The sequence below is a fragment of the Pan paniscus genome, chromosome 1, assembly GCF_029289425.2.
Source record: "Pan paniscus chromosome 1, NHGRI_mPanPan1-v2.0_pri, whole genome shotgun sequence".
NCBI lineage: Eukaryota > Metazoa > Chordata > Mammalia > Primates > Hominidae > Pan > Pan paniscus.
Genome location: NC_073249.2, coordinates 221,601,205 through 221,618,990, shown reverse-complemented (window position 1 = coordinate 221,618,990; position 17,786 = coordinate 221,601,205). Strand labels below are relative to the sequence as shown.

The following is a 17,786-nucleotide window of genomic DNA, read 5'->3' as shown; positions in this document are numbered from 1 at the left end:
AGGCGGCTGGCCGGGCGGGGGGCTGACCCCCCCCACCTCCCACCCGGACGGGGAGGCTGGCCGGGCGGGGGCTGACCCCCCCACCTCCCTCCTGGACGGGGCGGCTGGCCGGGCAGAGGGGCTCCTCACTTCCCAGTAGAGGCGGCTGGCCGGGCGGGGGGCTGACCCCCCCCACCTCCCACCCGGACGGGGAGGCTGGCCGGGCGGGGGCTGACCCCCCCACCTCCCTCCCGGACGGGGCGGCTGGCCGGGCAGAGGAGCTCCCCACTTCCCAGTAGGGGTGGCCGGGCAGAGGTGCCCCTCACCTCCCGGACGGGGTGGCTGGCCGGGCGGGGGGGCTGATCCCCCACACCTCCCTCCCGGACGGGGCGGCTGGCCCGGCGGGGGCTGACCCCCACCTCCCTCCCGGGCGGGGTGGCTGCCGGGCGGAGACGCTCCTCACTTCCCAGACGGGGTGGCAGCCGGGCGGAGGGGCTCCTCACTTCTCAGACGGGGCGGTTGCCAGGCGGAGGGTCTCCTCACTTCTCAGACGGGGCGGCCGGGCAGAGATGCTCCTCACCTCCCAGACGGGGTCGCAGCTGGGCCGAGGCGCTCCTCACATCCCAGACGGGGCGGCGGGGCAGAGGCGCTCCCCACATCTCAGACGATGGGCGGCCGGGCAGAGACGCTCCTCACTTCCTAGATGGGATGGCGGCTGGGAAGAGGCGCTCCTCACTTCCCAGGTGGGATGGCGGCCGGGCAGAGACGCTCCTCAGTTTCCAGACTGGGCAGCCAGGCAGAGGGGCTCCTCACATCCCAGACGATGGGCGGCCAGGCAGAGACGCTCCTCACTTCCCAGACGGGGTGGCAGCCGGGCAGAGGCTGCAATCTCCGCACTTTGGGGGGCCAAGGCAGGCGGCTGGGAGGTGGAGGTTGTAGCGAGCCGAGATCACGCCACTGCACTCCAGCCTGGGCACCATTGAGCACTGAGTTAACGAGACTCCGTCTGCAATCCCGGCACTTCGGGAGGCCGAGGCTGGCGGATCACTCGCGTTAGGAGCTGGAGACCAGCCCGGCCAACACAGCGAAACCCCGTCTCCACCAAAAAAATACAAAAACCAGTCAGGCGTGGCGGCGCGCGCCTGCAATCGCAGGCACTCGGCAGGCTGACGCAGGACAATCAGGCAAGGAGGTTGCAGTGAGCCGAGATGGCAGCAGCACAGTCCAGCTTTGGCTCGGCATGAGAGGGAGACCGTGGAACGGGGAGAGGGGAGAGGGGAGAGGAGAGAGGGGAGAGGGGAGAGGAGAGAGGAGAGAGGAGAGAGGAGAGAGCGCCCAGCTAATTTTTATATTTAGTAGAGACGATGTTTCACTGTGTTGGCAAGGCGGGTCTCTAACTCCTGACCTCGTGATCCACCTGCCTCGACCTCCCAAAGTGCTGGGGTTACAGGTGTAAGCCACCAGGTCCAGCTTAGCTATTACCTTTGTATTCTACCAGTATGAACTCAAGAAGCTCATTTGATTCTTCTATCTATAGGTCAGATTCACTGTGTGAAACACTGACAATCTATAGTCTATAAATTATTAATGATTTCAAATGATTCACACACATATTCATACAGTTTTCAAGTTACTAAAAGCTGAAAAGAAGATTTTGTGGAATTTTCACTTTTTTTCCCATCTCCTGGAAACGGAAGTGAGCAAGGCAAAAAACAGAGGGTAAAAAGAATTCCTAAGAATATACTGGGCTGGGCGTGGTGGCTCATGCCCATAATCCCAGCACTCTGGGAGGCCGAGGTGGTGAGATCGTTTGAGACCAGGAGTTCAAGATCAGCCTGGGCCATGTGGCAAAATCCCTTCTCTACAAAAAATACAAAAATAACCAGCACTTTGGGAGGCCGAGGAGGGCAGGTCATGAGGTCAGGAGATCAAGACCATCCTGGCTAACACAGTGAAACCCCGTCTTTCTAAAAAAATAAAAAATTAGCCGGGCATGGTGGCGGGCGCCTGTGGTCCCAGCTAGTCGGGAGGCTGAGGCAGGAGAATGGCATGAACCCAAAAGGCGGAGCTTGCAGTGAGCCGAGATCGCGCCACTGCACTCCAGCCTGGGCGACACAGCAAGACTCCGCCTCAAAAAAACAAAAAACAAAAACAAAAAACAAAAATAAGCTGGATGTGCTGGTGCATGCCTGTAGTCCCAGCTACTAGGAAGGCTGAGGCAGGGGGATCACCTGAGCCCAGGAGGCCTAGGATGCAGTGACTATAGTGAGCCGTGTTCGAACCACTGCACTCCAGGCTAAAAAAAAACAAAAAAAACCCACAAAAAAACAAAGGCTGGGCGCAGTGGCTCAGGCCTGTAATCCCAGCACTTTGGGAGGCCAAGGCAGTCAGATCACCTGAGGTCAGGAGTTTGAGACTAGCCTGGCCAACATGGTGAAACTCTGTCTCTACTAAAAATACAAAAAATTAGGCTGGGTGCCGTGGCTCACACCTGTAATCCCAGCACTTTGGGAGGCCAAAATGGGCAGATCACAAGGTCAGAAGATGGAGACCATCCTGGCCAACATGGTGAAACCCTGTCTCTACTAAAATACAAAAAATTAGTTGGGCGTGGTGGCGTGCGCCTCTAGTCCCAGCTACTCGAGAGGCTGAGACAGCGGAATTGATTGAACGGGGGAGACAGAGGTTGCAGTGAGCCGAGATCACCCTACTGCACTCTAGCCTGGCGACAGAGCAAGACTCCGTCTCAAAAAAAAAAAAAAAATTAAAAATAAATAAATAAAAAATAAATAAATAAATAAAAATTTACCGGGCGCGGTGGCACGCGCCTGTAATCCCAGCTACTTGGGAGGCTGAGGCAGGAGAATCTCTAGAACCCGGGAAGCAGAGGTTTCAGTGAGCCCAGATCGCGCCACTGCACTCAAGCCTGGGTGACAGAGCAAGACTCCGTCTCAGAAAAACAAAAACAAAAACTATTAAGCTGAACAAAAAGCTGAAACATTTGAAAAGCAAACCTTTGGTTATGCTCACACCTGCACTAAAGCACAGAGCTAAAATGGGAGACAGAAAGCTTTCTTGTATGTTCCCTCAAGTGGATGCAGTGTAGCTGCTGAGATTTAGGAAGGTGAAGCTATATTTGGTAACTCAATTAAAATAACCACATTCTCAAGTTACTTACTGGGAAACCATGGTATTCTTAGTATTTTTAACTTGTTGCAACCTGTGCTAACGTTGGCTTTTTTCCTCCTCTCCTAAGTAACTATAATCATCTGAGAATTAGTATTCAGCAGTTGGTATAATTAGTTTGTTTTTTGTTTTTAGCAGAAAACAAAGAATCATAGACTCCAAGGATCTGGCTACTGTGGTGAATGTTCTTGAACTAATCAAGGAATTTCAGATTTGCCCCCTGCAGCCCAGGAGTAGTACAATACACCTATGAAAAAAACGGGAACTACTGAACAAACCTAATCCTGTCACAGAAAATCAACTGTTTTTTTTGAGACGGAGTCTGACTCTGTCGCCAGGCTGGAGTGCAGCGGCATGATCTCTGCTCACTGCAACCTCTGCCTTCCGGGTTCACGCCATTCTCCTGCCTCAGCCTCCGGAGTAGCTGGGACTACAGATGCGTGCCACCACACCCAGATAATTTTTGTATTTTTAGTACAGACAGGGTTTCAACATGTTGGACAGGATGGTCTTGATCTCTTGACCTCGTGACTCGCCCGCCTCGGCCTCCCAAAGTGCTGGGATTACAGGCGTGAGAAAATCAACTTTATTACTCCACAGCTACATATTATGAGATCGTTTGGGTCAACTACAAGTGGTATAGTCCTTTTTCTGAATTTAGGGAAAGGATGGTAAACATTAATGTCTAAATTTTCCTCCAAAGGGCTGTATTTCTAAGGGAAATAGAAGGAAAGACAAAAGAGGTCCTTTTTCTTGAAGTTTTCTCTTTCACTGGAGTAGCAGGAAGGTACAGGTCATATCTATGTACTAAAAATTACTGTTTACTAAAAACATATTCAATAAATATCTGGGTGCGGTGGCTTATGCCTGTAATCCCAGCACTTTGGGAGGCTGAGACAGGCAGATCACATGAGGCCAAGAGTTCAAGACCAGCCTGGCCAACATGGTGAAACCCCGTCTCTACTAAAAATACAAAAAATTAGCCGGGTGTTGTGGCGCATGCCTGTAATCCCAGCTACTCAGGAGGCTGAGGCAGGAGAATCGCTTGAACCCGGGAGATGGAGGTTGTGGTGAACCGGGATCACACCACTGCACTCCAGCAGGGGTAACAAGAGTGAAACTGTCTCAAAAAAGAAAAAAAAGAAAGAAGAATAAACTCTCAAATTGGAAATGAAGGACCTACTCAGAATAATGGACTTGTTGACAAAACTGAGCTTAGAATTCACAGGCCTATATTGGACTACTTGGTTACATCAAGGAAGGAAAATCCCAAACATGGATTGAGTCAGGGGACAGATTTTCAGACTCAAGTGATAACTTTTGCTTAGAATGGGTATTCACTCCAGGCAGGCAAGATAGCTCAGGACTGTAAACTCTACAATTTGGGAGGCCTAGGCGGGAGGATCCCTTGAGCCCAGGAGTTCCAGAACAGCCTTGGCAACATAGGGAGACCCTGTCTTAAAAAAAAAAAAATTAGGCCTGGCATGGTGGCTCACGCCTGTTAATCCCAGCACTTTGGGGGAGGCTGAGGCGGGTGGCCATTCTTTCTTTTTTTGAGATGGAGTTTCGCTCTTGTTGCCCAGGCTGGAGTGCAATGGCGTGATCTCGGCTCACTGCAACCTCCACCTCTCTGACCCATGTCGGTCAGGCTGGTCTGGAACTCCTGACCTCAGGTGATCTGCCTGCCTCGGCCTCCCAAAGTGCTAGGATTACAGGTGTGAGCCACCATGCCTGGCCCAATAATTTCTTAATATGTGTGTGTGGGGGGAAGGATTTAATGTTTATTATGTGAAACATTTACCACAGGAGATAATAATGAGGTGTAAAAAAAAAAAATTCCCTCTTCTTTCACTTGGGTTTCACCTCTAATAATTATTCTTGGCCAGGCGCGGTGGCTCACGCCTATAATCCCTGCACTTTGGGAGGCCTAGGTGTGCGGATGACGAGGTCAAGAGATCAAGACCATCTGGCCAACATGGTGAAACCCTGTCTGTACTAAAAATACAAAAACTAGCTGGGCGTGGTGGTGGGCGCTGGTAGTCCAGGCTACTCGGGAGGCTGAGGCAGGAGAATCGCTTGAACCCGGGAGGTGGAGGTTGCAGTGAGCTGAGATCGCGCCACTGTACTCCAGCCTGGCGACAGAGGGAGATTCTGTCTCCAAAAAAAAAGAATTATTCTTTTTGGTATTTACATTTTTAAACTACCAACGGGATCAACACCTTAGCAGTGTTTCTTATTCTGGCAAAACGAGTTGCTCCTTGTGAATATGGCCTTGGGCAATACAGGCTAACCTCGGGGCATCTGCTTTGGTCACAGTAACCAGGTAACACTCCAAATCTGGCTAAATCATCTGTGCAATTGTATAAGAAGTTGTTAATCAAGTCTCGATGGGCCAAGTCCAATGTCTCTGTTTTAATCAGTAATTTTATGTTTTATCTTGTAAAGTACCTCAATTTATCACCTTTGGGAAGCCCTCCAATGGGCTACAATATTGCAGAAATAATAAAACAACAACAACAGTAAGCTACCATTTATTTAGCCAGGCACTACGCTAAAATTTAACAGCTTAGGAAACTGAGGCTCAGAGAAGTGTTTCTTTTTTTTTTTTTTTTTGAGACAGAGTCTCGCTCTGTCGCCCAGGCTGGAGTGCAGTGGCACGATCTCGGCTCACTGCAAGCTCCGCCTCCCGGGTTCAAGCAATTCTCCCGCCTCAGCCTCCCAAGCAGCTGGGATTACAGGCGCCCGCCACCACGCCCATCTAATTTTTGTATTTTTAGTAAAGACGGGGTTTCACCATGTTGGTCAGGCTGGTCTCGAACTCCTGACCTCGTGATCCACCCGCCTCGGCCTCCCAAAGTGCTGGGAATACAGGCGCGAGCCACCGCGCCCGGCCGCTCAGAGAAGTATTTCTAAGATTAACACCATCTCCTAACTATTAAATATCTTCATCAGAATGATCATAACCCTTGAAATAGCAACAGCCAGCTTGATGGGGCATTCGGCGCCTGTCAAATATCTTACTAGTATCTCCAAGAGTTCGTTTTCTAATTTGAATTTTAAATTTTGTGTCACTCCCCTTTAACTTCTTCGAAGCTACCAAACAGGTTACTGAATCATCTGCGTTTTGTACTTACCTTTTTCCCCCACTTTCGAATGGTTATTAAAAATGTTCCCGTCAGACCGCCTTTTGGTCACCGCATAGGGGCAGTCCCCACCGTGTCCGGCCAGCCTTCCACACGTACAGCTGTCGGATACTCTGCGGTCCAGCGTTTACACACTGCCCATCCCAGTTAAACACCACTAAACAAGTACCAGTCGATGCCAGCACCAAACACCGCGTCTCCGCCTCGCCCTGCGGGCCGGAGGATATTCAGGAGAGTGGGAAAACGGCCGGTCCCAAGGTTAAGCTTAGGCGGCAACAGAAAGCAAACTCAACGCACACCTCTTTAGAACACTGACAACGCTGGCCCGGTGTTTTTAATGCACGAACCCGGCCCCCTCGAGTGAATCCCGCAGATGCCTAGAGAAGAGCCCGGTCCAGTCCCGGCCCCGCGGTCCCGGAGCAGGGAGCCGCACGAAGCCCGCAGCCGCGAAAACAACTTCGCTGAGCCCGGCCTGGAGCGGGGGCCCGGGCGGCGACTCCGCCCTCAGCGGGGAGCGGGGAGCGATGCCCGGGGCGGCCGCGACGTCAGCGTCCCCGCCCCTGCCGCCCCTACTCCTGGCCAGGCCTCGGAGACCCCCGCCCCACAAAGGGGCGCGAACCCTAAGCAGGAGACGAGGAAGGGTAGGTGCCAGCCGCCGCCGCCCTTCGCAACCCGGGCCGTCAGCCCCGCCCCCACCGCCGCAGCGACTCCCGCCCCCGCGCCCGCCGAGACCGAGGCGCTACCGCTCACACTGCCCCTCCCCCCGCGGCCGAGCCGGCGCGGGCCCCCGCACCTCCCCCGCTTGCGCGGCCTCGAGTCCAGAAGACCCGCCTCCACACACCGGGGCCGCCGCCGCGGAGCCTCATGGGGGTTGGAGTCCCCAAGGTTTCCTTTGTGCGCAGTATTGGCGGGGCCTTGGACTACCACTCCCACAAGGCACCGCGCCCGCCTCCCGCGCCACGCCCCCTCGCCGCTGGCTTCCAGTCGCCACCCAGACTACATTTCCCGACAGGCCTCACGGCTCTCCCGCCCTCCCTCCGGAGACACGAGCCGAACTGGGCGTCAGGTCGGGGAGCCGGTCGGGTTCCCGCTCACCGCCGCCGCCGCCGCCCCCTGCAGCCACTCTCCCGCCTCTACCGCCGCGGGAGCTGCATCGTCCACTCCGCTCGGCGGTGGAACCGCCAGTCCGGGGTCACAGAGCTTGAGAAGCGACGCGCTGAGCCCCCCATCACCTCCAGCCCGGGCGACCCCTCCCGGGTCCGCCCTCGCCCTGCGCAGCCGCCCGAGCCCCCAGCCCCGGGCGGCCCCGCTCCAGCATCCCAGCCCCTGCACTCTCGCAGCCGCCGCCGCCCCCCGCCCGGAACATGGACTCTGACTCTTGCGCCGCCGCCTTCCACCCGGAGGTGAGTGAAGCTGTGCGTCCGAATCGCCCCCGACCACCCCCTCCGCGATCCTGCCCTCCTCAGGCAGCCGGACCCCCGGTCGCCCGGAGCGCCGCCCTCCCCTTCCCCCGCTTTCCCCTCGTCGGCCCCCCCGGGAGCCCAACCCCCGCCCCCTGCTCGGGCCCGCGCTCGGTCCTCTCCGCCGGGCCTCGCCTCCGCGTTCCCTCCGCGGACCTCCGCGTCCTCCCCGCGCCCTTTCCCTAGGGCCGTTGCGCCTATTTCTCTCCCCCGGGCCGCCCCTCTCCGGCCTCGCGTCGCCCTGGGACCTGTCGGCGCCCCCAGCCCCTCCCCGCCGGCCTGCTTACTCTTTCCCCGCCCCCGGGGACGCGGTCCGAGCCGCCGCCCGCCCCTGGCTCCGGTTGCTCTCGAGGAGTTTTAGGCCCCCCTCTGACCGGGGTCGGCTCCCGAGGCCCCCGGCTGCTCCCCCGATCCCCCGGGCCCGGTGGCCCGCGCCCCGCCCCCTGACTCCGCGCGGGGCCCAGTCGGCCCCCGCCCCCTACGGCTCTCGGGGGCCGCGTCCTCCGGGGGCCCCACCCGCTCTGGGGACCCGAGTCCTGCCCCCACCCACCGCCCCCCGGCGCGCTGGCCTCTCTCCTCGGGCCCCCGCCCCCCGCCCGCGGGCTTTGCTGGCTCCGCCCCGGCTCACTCCCCCTCCTTCCGGGGATCGGCCCTCGGGGCTCCCGGCCTCCCCCCCGCGCGGTCCCCTCCCCCCAGCCGAGGCTCGTTGGGGTCGGGGGTGCGGGTCCGGCGACCGCGGGCGGGTGGGGGAGGGGAGGCGGCGCCGGAGCCCGCCGGTCTCGCTGCCGCCCCTGGGGGTTCGCAGGGCCTCCCCAGGCCTGGGACCCCGGAATCCTGCCTGGCGCACCCCCCTCACACATACCCGCGGGATGGGCCCCGCACCTTCCGGGGCCGAGTGTCGCGGGGGGCGGCTGCCGCGGGAGGGCGGGTGGGGGCCGCTCCGCCATCTGCTTTCCGAGGAGGCGGCCGGGGGGGCGGGCGGCGTGGGCCGTGTGGGGGCGGCGTGGAGCCCCCCAGTCCCCGCGCCGGTGCCTCCTGCGCGCCCCCGGCCCGAGGCCGTCGCCGCCCTCCACTTGGCATTCGGGTTTTTGACCCACTTCTGCTGGTTCCCCGCCGAAAGAAAAGTTCTTCGCGGGAGTTGGAGGCCCGGGTGGCGGCCCGCGGTTCCCGTGGCTGGGCAGGCTCGCCAGTGCGGGGAGCGCGGTCAACGCGGGCCTTCGCCTCCGCTCCGTGGGCGGCCCTGGGGTCCAAGGGGGTGGGAGAGGAGGAGGTTTGCTTGAACCAGGTTGAGAAAATAATTTTCTAAGGGGACTGACTTTCTCGAAAGAAAACCCGCGGGCCGCACGCCTGCTCCTCGCGGCGGGAGGGGCGGCCCGAGACCCCTGCCCCCCATTTCCCCACCGGCTTTCCCCCAGCAGAGTGGCGGCCGGGTAACAGCACCTCGGGAAGGATGGGGGTGGGTCGGACAAGGCACTGAAAGGAACCTCAGGGAACGTGCCGGGCGAATAAACAGCAATACGGCACACTTGTTTTGCTTAGGAGCAAATAAGAGCTCCATCTCTCCGTGCTTCTCTCTCAGGAGAAAGTATCTTTTTGTGATGGGTGTTTCTAGATTGAATGGGGCTGGGACCCGCGAGCAAAAACCTCCACTATTCCGTTTAAATGTAAGACTAAGCTTCGCAGTAAGGTTCTTGGTTTATTGTGCGTTGAGATAGTTGGGTGCCTGGCATCCCGACTGGCTGGGAGAGTGGAGGGGACCCTCTGAGCACGAGAGAGGGGTCCTCAGGTGGCGCTAGCTTGGCAGGGTCAGCCCGGAGTGAGCTCCAGGGTCCAGGTCTCCGAGAGCTCTGGAGAATGAGTGGTTGATTTTTTTTTTTTTTTTTTTTTTTTGAGTTGGAATCTTGAGTTGGCGCGATCTTGGCTCACTGCAACCTCCGCCTCCGGGTTCACGCGATTCTCCTGCCTCAGCCTCCTGAGTAGTTGGGACTACAGGTGCACGCCACCACGCCCGGCTAATTTTTGTATTTTTAGTAGAGACGGGGTTTCACCATGTTGGTCAGGCTGGTCTCGAACTCCTGACCTCGTGATCCGCCCGCCTCGGCCTCCCAAAGTGCTGGGATTACAGACGAGAGCCACCACGCCCGGCGAGTGGTTGATTTTTGAAATCACTTAACGTACATCAGTTACAGCTGTTGCTGCAGCAGTTCATACTCAGAATGGAAAATCTGTAGCAAAAAAGTAGTTATTAGAGCTTCGCCTGATAGGCCTGTGGAAACTAATAGATAAAGTCAGAAAATGCCACATGAGCACTAAGAAATAGACTTTTGTAGAAGTTTTTATCTCCCAGCTGATTTCCCAGCATTCTTGGCATAAAGTCTTAATACTCCTCTTTTTGCTTTCTGAAAATGGTTTTATTTCTTGACCTGAACTTACCGTATCTTGTTTGTGGACTGTGTAAATCTAACGGTATTTTTTGAGTGGTTGACTACAAAAGTTCCAGCTTACTTCCTTTTGTTTCTGTGATTCCGCCTAGAAGCCTGTCCTTCAAACACATTCCCTTTTCTCTCCCCTTAATAGGAATACTCCCCCAGTTACAAGAGGCGCAGGACCGTGGAAGACTTCAACAAATTCTGCACCTTTGTCTTGGCATATGCTGGCTACATCCCTTATCCGAAGGAGGTAATCTTCTGAGTTTCTGAGACCTTTCTTGATGAGTAGTCAAACCCAGTGCCTCCACCGCAAGTTTGTGGGCTTCTGACTGGTCAGAGGGTCAGTAGGTTTGGAAGGGGCTGCTTGTGGTGACCCCAGTCACTAGTCTGGCAGAAATCTGTTTCTTGAGAGTTTGAATTAGCTGGGGAAATGGTTCTAAAACTCTGGTAAAAACTCTGGTAGAAAATGCAGGCTTGTCCAGAAAATGATTTAGTAAACTTTCTTTTTTTTTGGAATGGAAACTTGCTCTGTCGCCCAGGCTGGAGTGCAGTGTCGTAAAACTCCACCCCCGGGTTCAAGGGATTCTCCTGCCTCAACCTCCTCAGTAGCTGGGATGACAGGCGTGCGCCACCACGCCCAGCTAATTCTTTTTTGTATTTTTGGTAGAGACAGGGTTTCACCTTGTTGGCCAGACTGGTCTCGAACTCCTGACCTCAGGTGATTCATCTGCCTCGGCCTCCCAGAGTGCTGGGATTACAGGCGTGAGCTACCGCCCAGCCGGTTTAGTAAACTTTCAGTTTATTTACAAATAAAATATGTGATATTTGCTTGCTCTTTTTGTTTGTTTGTTTGAAATGGAGTCTGGCTCTGTCGCCCAGGCTGGAGTGCCGTGGTGCAATTGTGGCTCACTGCAACCTCTGCCTCCTGGGTTCAAGCGATTCTCCTGTCTCAGCCTCATGAGTAGCTGGGCGCGCCACCACACCCAGCTAGTTTTTTGTATTTTTACTAGAGACGGGGTTTCACTGTGTTGTTGAGGGTGGTCTCGAACTCCTGACCTCATGATCCACCCGCCTCGGCCTCCCAAAAGTGCTGGGATTACAAGCGTTGAGCCACTGCACCTGGCTGTCTGCTTCCTTTTAATAAGGGTCTGTAGTTACTGACTGTTGACCATAGCTGGACACTATTCTTGGCCTATGTAATGCTATGAGGTAGGTGCTATTTTTTATCTCCAGTTTATAAGCTGAGGAAACTAAGGCATAGAGAGGGAAAACTTGGTCTTAGGTCACCCACTGATTAGTGGTGGAGCTTGGGGTTCAACCAGATGGCTGGACTCAGTGCACACGCTGCCTCTGTCTCAGCTCCCTGGCTGCCCGAAATGCGTATGATTGTCTTCAGGGACTCATGGCTGCAACTTGATGTAGATGAAGGAGGTTTTGTTTTTCACTTGCTGAGAAAAGGGCAGGACTGGAGGAGAGCGGCTGTGGTGCTCAGACTTCAGGCCTCTTTCATATTCGATTAAGCTCAAAATCGAACAATCCAGCTTTTTTTTTTTTTTGCGACAGGTCTTGCTCTGTTGCCCAGGCTGGAGCGCAGTGGCACAATCTTGGCTCACTGCAGCCTCTTTCTCCTGTGCTGAAGTGATCCTCCCACCTCAGCCTTCCAAGTAGCTGGGACTACAGGCCCACCACCACACCCACCTAATTTTTGTATTTTTAGTAGATACAAGGTTTCGCCATGTTGCCCAGGTTGGTGTCAAACTCCTGGCCTCAGGTGACCCACCTGCCTTGGCTTCCCAAAGTGCTAGGATTACAGGCGTGAGCCACTGCGTTTGGCCGTAATTTTATTTTTTATAGAGACAAGGTCTCACTGTGTTGCCGAGGCTGGTCTCGAGGTAGTGATCCTCCTGCCTTGGTCTCCCAGAGTGCTGGGTTTACAGGCACGAGCCACTGTGCCCAGCTGCATTCAGTATATTTCTAGCAGGCAAACTGCCAGCATTGGTTTATTTCCATCTGCTACATAGGTGGCTAATGCCTGCTTTCTTTTCTTTCTTTTTTTCTTTTTTTGAGACGGAGTCTTGCTCTGTGGCTCAGGCTGGAGTGTGGTGGTGCGATCTCAGCTCACTGCAACTTCTGCCTCCTGGGTTCAAGCAATTCTCCCTGCTTCAGCCTCCCAAGTAGCTGGGATTACAGGTGTCAGCCATCATGCCCAGCTAATTTTTTTGTATTTTTGGTAGAGAGGGGGGTTTCACCATGTTGGCCAGGCTGGTGTCGAACTCCTGACCTCAGGTGATCTACCCGCCTCAGCCTCCCAAAGTGCTGGGATTACAGGTGTGAGCCACCGCACCCAGCCTAATGCCTGTTTTCTAACAAGACAAGGAGAACGTTGCCACTGTTCGCAAATGATATGCTTGTGATCTGAAGGAACCATAGAGTTTACTTCACTGCTTTGGGGCAGTAATTACCTACTTGGATTCTGCAATATTTTGGAATGTCTAGTTTTTTAAGACTGTCAGGAAATTCTCAAAACTAATTTAAATTCACTTAAAACAATATATCTCTTGGGAGGGCAAATGGAAGGAGAGGTTTTACAATCAGGGAACGATGAGCAGATAGGAGTGGGTGTCCACAGCACTCCTTCCCACAGACACCTGTTGCACACTGATGAATTTTCTGTCTCTAAGATGGGGCTGAGGGTTCAGCAGGGAGTTTCTCTCTTCGTGGCATCACATTAAACTCATGGCACTGATGGCACTGGGTTTTTTTTTTTTTGAGACACAGAATCTCCCTCCCGTTACCAAGGCTGGAGTGCAGTGGCTCACTGCAACATTTGCCTCCCGGGTTCAAGCGATTCTCCTGCCTCAGCCTCCCAAGTAGCTGGGACTACACAGGCGCCACCACCACGCCCAGCTAATTTTTGTATTTTTAGTAGAGATGGGGTTTCACCATGTTGGCCAGGTTGGTCTTGAACTCCTGGTCTCAGGTGATCCGCCTGCCTTGGCCTCCCAGAGTGCTGGGATTACAGGTGTGAGCCACCACGCCCAGCTAGAACTCATGTTACTGTTGTTTCAAGTGTGATGCTGATGGGCAGAGAAGCTCAAAGTTGTGCAGATGTCTCTGGAGGTCTGACATGGCTGGGTGGCTGGGGATGCTCTGCTTTGGGCTGGATCTTGTCACCAGTAACTGGAATCTGCCACCTTTGTCTTTTTAGGAACTCCCTTTAAGGAGCAGCCCCAGCCCTGCTAACAGCACTGCTGGTACCATTGACAGCGACGGCTGGGACGCGGGTTTCTCAGACATCGCGTCCTCAGTGCCCTTGCCAGTCTCTGACCGCTGCTTTAGCCACCTGCAGCCCACTCTCTTGCAGCGAGCCAAGCCCAGTAACTTCCTGCTGGACAGAAAGAAAACGGACAAGCTGAAGAAGAAGAAGAAGAGGAAGCGCAGGGACAGTGATGCGCCTGGGAAAGAGGGGTACAGGGGGGGCTTGCTGAAGCTGGAAGCCGCTGACCCCTACGTGGAGACCCCCACGAGTCCCACCTTGCAGGATATCCCCCAGGCTCCCAGCGACCCCTGCTCGGGCTGGGACTCCGATACTCCCTCGAGTGGATCTTGTGCCACTGTGTCACCTGATCAGGTCAAAGAAATAAAAACTGAAGGCAAACGGACTATCGTCCGGCAGGGAAAGCAGGTGGTGTTCCGAGACGAGGACAGCACTGGCAATGATGAGGACATCATGGTGGACTCAGGTGAGTGGTCCCTGAGGGATGATGACCCTTGTTGGCTTGTGGTTGGAAGAGAGGTTATTTTATTAAATGGTCATCTCTCTGGGGCACAGGGTCTGGTTCCTTCCGTAGAGTGTGACAGCCCCACTGTCCAAGGAGGAGAAAAGCTGCAGGAATGTGGATATTGAGATGTTTAGGAAGGGGTTGATTGCCACTAGAGACAGCTGAGATTCTGACCTTAGAACATAAAAGGGTATAGTTCTAAGTAAGCATCCAGGCCGGGCACGGTGGCTCCACCAGTAATCCCAGCACTTTGGGAGGCCAAGGCGGGTGGATTGCTTGAGCTCAGGAGTTGGAGACCAGCCTGGGCAGCATGGCAAAGCCCTGTCACTGCAAAAATACAAAAAAAGGCTGGGCGCAGTGGCTCATGCCTGTAATCCCAGCACTTTGGGAGGCCAAGGCAGGCAGATCACGAGGTCAGGAGTTCGAGACCAGCCTGACCAACATGGTGAAACCCCGACTCTACTAAAGATACAAAAAAAAAAAAAAGAAAAAATTAGCTGGGCGTGGTGGTGAGCGCCTGCAATTCCAGCTACTCAGGAGGCTGAGGTAGGAGAATTACTTAAACCCAGGAGGTGGAGGTTGCAGTGAGCCAAGATCGCGCCATTGCACTCCAGCCTGGGCGACAGCAAAACTCCGTCTCAAGAAAAAAAAAAACAATAGTCGAGTGTGGTGGTGTGTGCCTGTAGTCCCAGCTATTTGGGAGGCTGAGGTGGGAGGATGGCTTGACTGCAGGAGTTTGAGGCTGCAATGAGGTATGATTGCACCACTGCACTCCAGCCAGGGTGACAGAGTGAGACCCTGTCTTAGGAAAAAAAAAAAAAAGTAAGCATCTCCTGGGTAATACCTGGTTCCCACACATTTTGGAGCCCCTCGTGCCTTTTCAGAGAGAGGTGTCAGCTTCGAGTGGCAGTTGGAAGTGTTCTCGTCAGTAGAGTTAATGGGGTTTCATGGAAGCCCAGCTGATGGCGAGGAATGATGGGAATTTCTCTTCCCTCCTTGAGAGTATCTTTCCTTCCAGATGACGATTCCTGGGACCTCGTGACCTGCTTCTGCATGAAGCCATTTGCCGGCCGCCCCATGATCGAGTGTAATGAGTGCCACACCTGGATTCACCTGTCCTGTGCGAAAATCCGGAAATCCAATGTTCCAGAAGTGTTTGTCTGCCAAAAGTGCCGGGACTCCAAGTTTGACATCCGCCGTTCCAACCGCTCGCGGACGGGCTCCCGGAAGCTGTTCCTGGACTGACTGCTGGCTGGCGAGGAGGCTGCGAGCGTGGAATCGGAAGCGACCGTGGGCTTTTTTGCCCTTCTCTTAGTTGAGCACAGAACCCTCAGCTCTGGTGCGGGCAGATCCCTGCCATTTAGGTGCCTAAGCAAAAGGACAGGCTGTCCAAGGTAGAAACTGTACATAGCCGGTGACCGAATGCGACCTTTGCCAGCCAGAGCTGCTGCCAGAGCTGCGTTCCCTGCAGTGGAGGTGGACTGGACACCCACGTGCAGCGGGTTTGGCTCATTTGAAAATGAGGGTCCGTGGTAGCTGTGCGTTTTGCTATCATTGCTAAGAGATTCCCGCTGATTGGGCTCAGTGCCAGCTGTTATTCTGCTTCCACTGTGTTGGGGAGAGGTGTTCGGTTTCCCCAGCCTGTTAATGAACAGCCATACGTGTAAGCTTTTTCTTGAGTGTTAAGTCTTTTACCAAAAGTGTCTGTACAGCAGCCATCCAAGTTGCCCCTACTTAGTGGCTTGCCCTCTGCCTGCCTCAGCTGCTGCCTGACCGGCTGGGGGAGGCACTGGCGGGAGGCCTCGGGCTCCCCTGGAAGGGCGCTGGGCTGGCGGGTCAGCTGGTGGTTCTTAGGTTTCCTTCTGTTTGTTAAAAGGGACAATGTGGCCACTTCTCTGTGGAAAGGGAGTTGGTTGGGGGGTTGAGGTGGCCCGTGTTCATAACTCAGTTTCCTGTTTTGCACGATGTAAAAACCCTGTCTTTTTGCACGATACAGCCAAAAGTATTGGCTGATTTCTTGCTGAGCGCCCTCTTAGTTGGTGTGTGAGGTCTTGGTGGGCCCAGGCCAGCTGTTTGCAAGTGTGGGAACTCATAGGTTCTGTCCTTGTCTCTTCCTTTCACCTCATTCTGGTAGCAGCATAAAGGTTAGGCAATCACTGGGACCCGCATGGTGTTCCTCCAAAGAATAGGGTAAAGGAGAGCTGGGAGGGAGCCCTCTCCGTTGGGTGACTCTTGTGTGCCCTTTAGACAGGCTGGCCTGCCGGTTCCACAGGGCACAGTTAGGACTTGAGTCTTTTTCTGTTTTGAGTTGGTGAGTGAGTGATAGGGTAACATGGGCCTTCAGGATGACCCCTTGGAACTGTGCCGAGTTCCTTAAATCTCAGCTGGGATCCTGGACCTGGGAGGCCCCTGTGAGGGCCAGCTCTGGAAAAACCTGGGAGTTGATGCCGGAGGCTGTGGAAGAACTCTGCTCGAGGGCAGGGTGCCCTGGAACACTGGTAGTTCTGGGGCTGGGAGGGAGAGGGGCTCCGGCTTTCTCTGAAATGAACACTGCTCTTCAGCAGTTCAAGTACTTGTTCTCAAAACATTTTCTAATTGATTGGTAGGTTTTCATAAGCATTGTTTCTTTAAGGCATGGAAAGGGAAGAATGCTCAAGCAAGTCATGTTTGTTTTCAGCGGGATGGGCCCGCGTTCTCCCTGCTGGGGGCTTCCCCTTCATGTGGCACCTTTGTGCCAGGCCACCAGGCAGACTCTTCCCACCTTCTCCCACTGAAGCACCAAGGGGCTTGAACCGTAATTTGGCTAATCAGAGGCATTTTTTTTTGTCCTAGTATCTTTCACACTTGTCCAACCGTCTTATTTTTTAAAAGTTCTGTTGCTTGTATTAACACGAAACTATAGAGAAATAGTTTCTGAAGCCAGTTTATTGTGAAGATCCCCAAGGGGGAGGTTCAGTAGAGAAAAATAGTAAGCCGGTTTAGAAACTGACGAGGGCAAACAGCCAGGACGCATTGGAGAGGAATTTGCCAAAGATCTACCCTGAGATAACGCCTGTCCAGTGTCTTCACCACATGAATAACCAGCGCTCCAAAGTGTTTTTCTGCTTTGAAAAAAAAAATTCCACAAGCTTTTAAAGGTGCATTTAAGAATCCATGTGACTTTAGAATGGAACTGCCAGCCCTGGCAACTGTCACGTGTGCTAGAAGGTTCGATGCCTCTGGAATGCATGTGATACTCATCTCCATTTTGTTTCCTTGATTGCATTTTTGTTCTTTTAGCAGATCTGTCCCTGTGGGTGGTGTCTAAGAAGTCGGACACCTTGGTTTTTGTGTTAGATTGAGCTGGGCAGCTGCAATCAGCTTCTTTATATGCAAATTAGGCACGACCCATCTGGGGTTCCTGGTTGGTGGCTAATGAAGTGAGGGGAGGGAGGGATGTCACCCCAAAGGTAGGCCCTCCCATCGGCTTTGGCCAGGCCAGACACTTCACATCGTTTACATGGTTCTGTGTAATTTTAAAGTTTATGTGTATAAAGCGAAGCTGTTTCTGTGAAACTGTATATTTTGTAAATAAATATATTGCTACTTTGAGGTTCATGATTCAAGGTTCAGGCGATTGCGTTCTGTGCTGAAGGACAATTGTGTTTCTTTTCTCCTTGCTACCTCCCCAAAGCATGATTACATCAAGTCTCTGGGAAGGCAGCGTCTCAGTGTGCACTTAGCAGGATGGAAAATGCCCACGGTGTTAAGGTACCTTGCTGGTGAATTCCTCAGAAACAAACCACAGGACGAGTAGATGTGAATGGT

The 17,786-nt window shown here is 54.2% G+C and overlaps 1 protein-coding gene across 1 annotated transcript; it reads left to right on the top strand.

Annotated features, from left to right (window-relative positions):
• Positions 1-5,362: 5,362 nt before the first annotated feature.
• PHF13 (PHD finger protein 13) lies at positions 5,363-17,579 on the top strand. Its single transcript, XM_034954384.3, has 4 exons — positions 5,363-7,711; positions 10,346-10,447; positions 13,406-13,940; positions 14,998-17,579. Exons 1-4 carry the CDS (start codon positions 7,673-7,675, stop codon positions 15,222-15,224), a joined length of 903 nt encoding a protein of 300 aa, XP_034810275.1. The 5' UTR covers positions 5,363-7,672; the 3' UTR covers positions 15,225-17,579.
• The last annotated feature ends 207 nt before the right edge of the window (positions 17,580-17,786 follow it).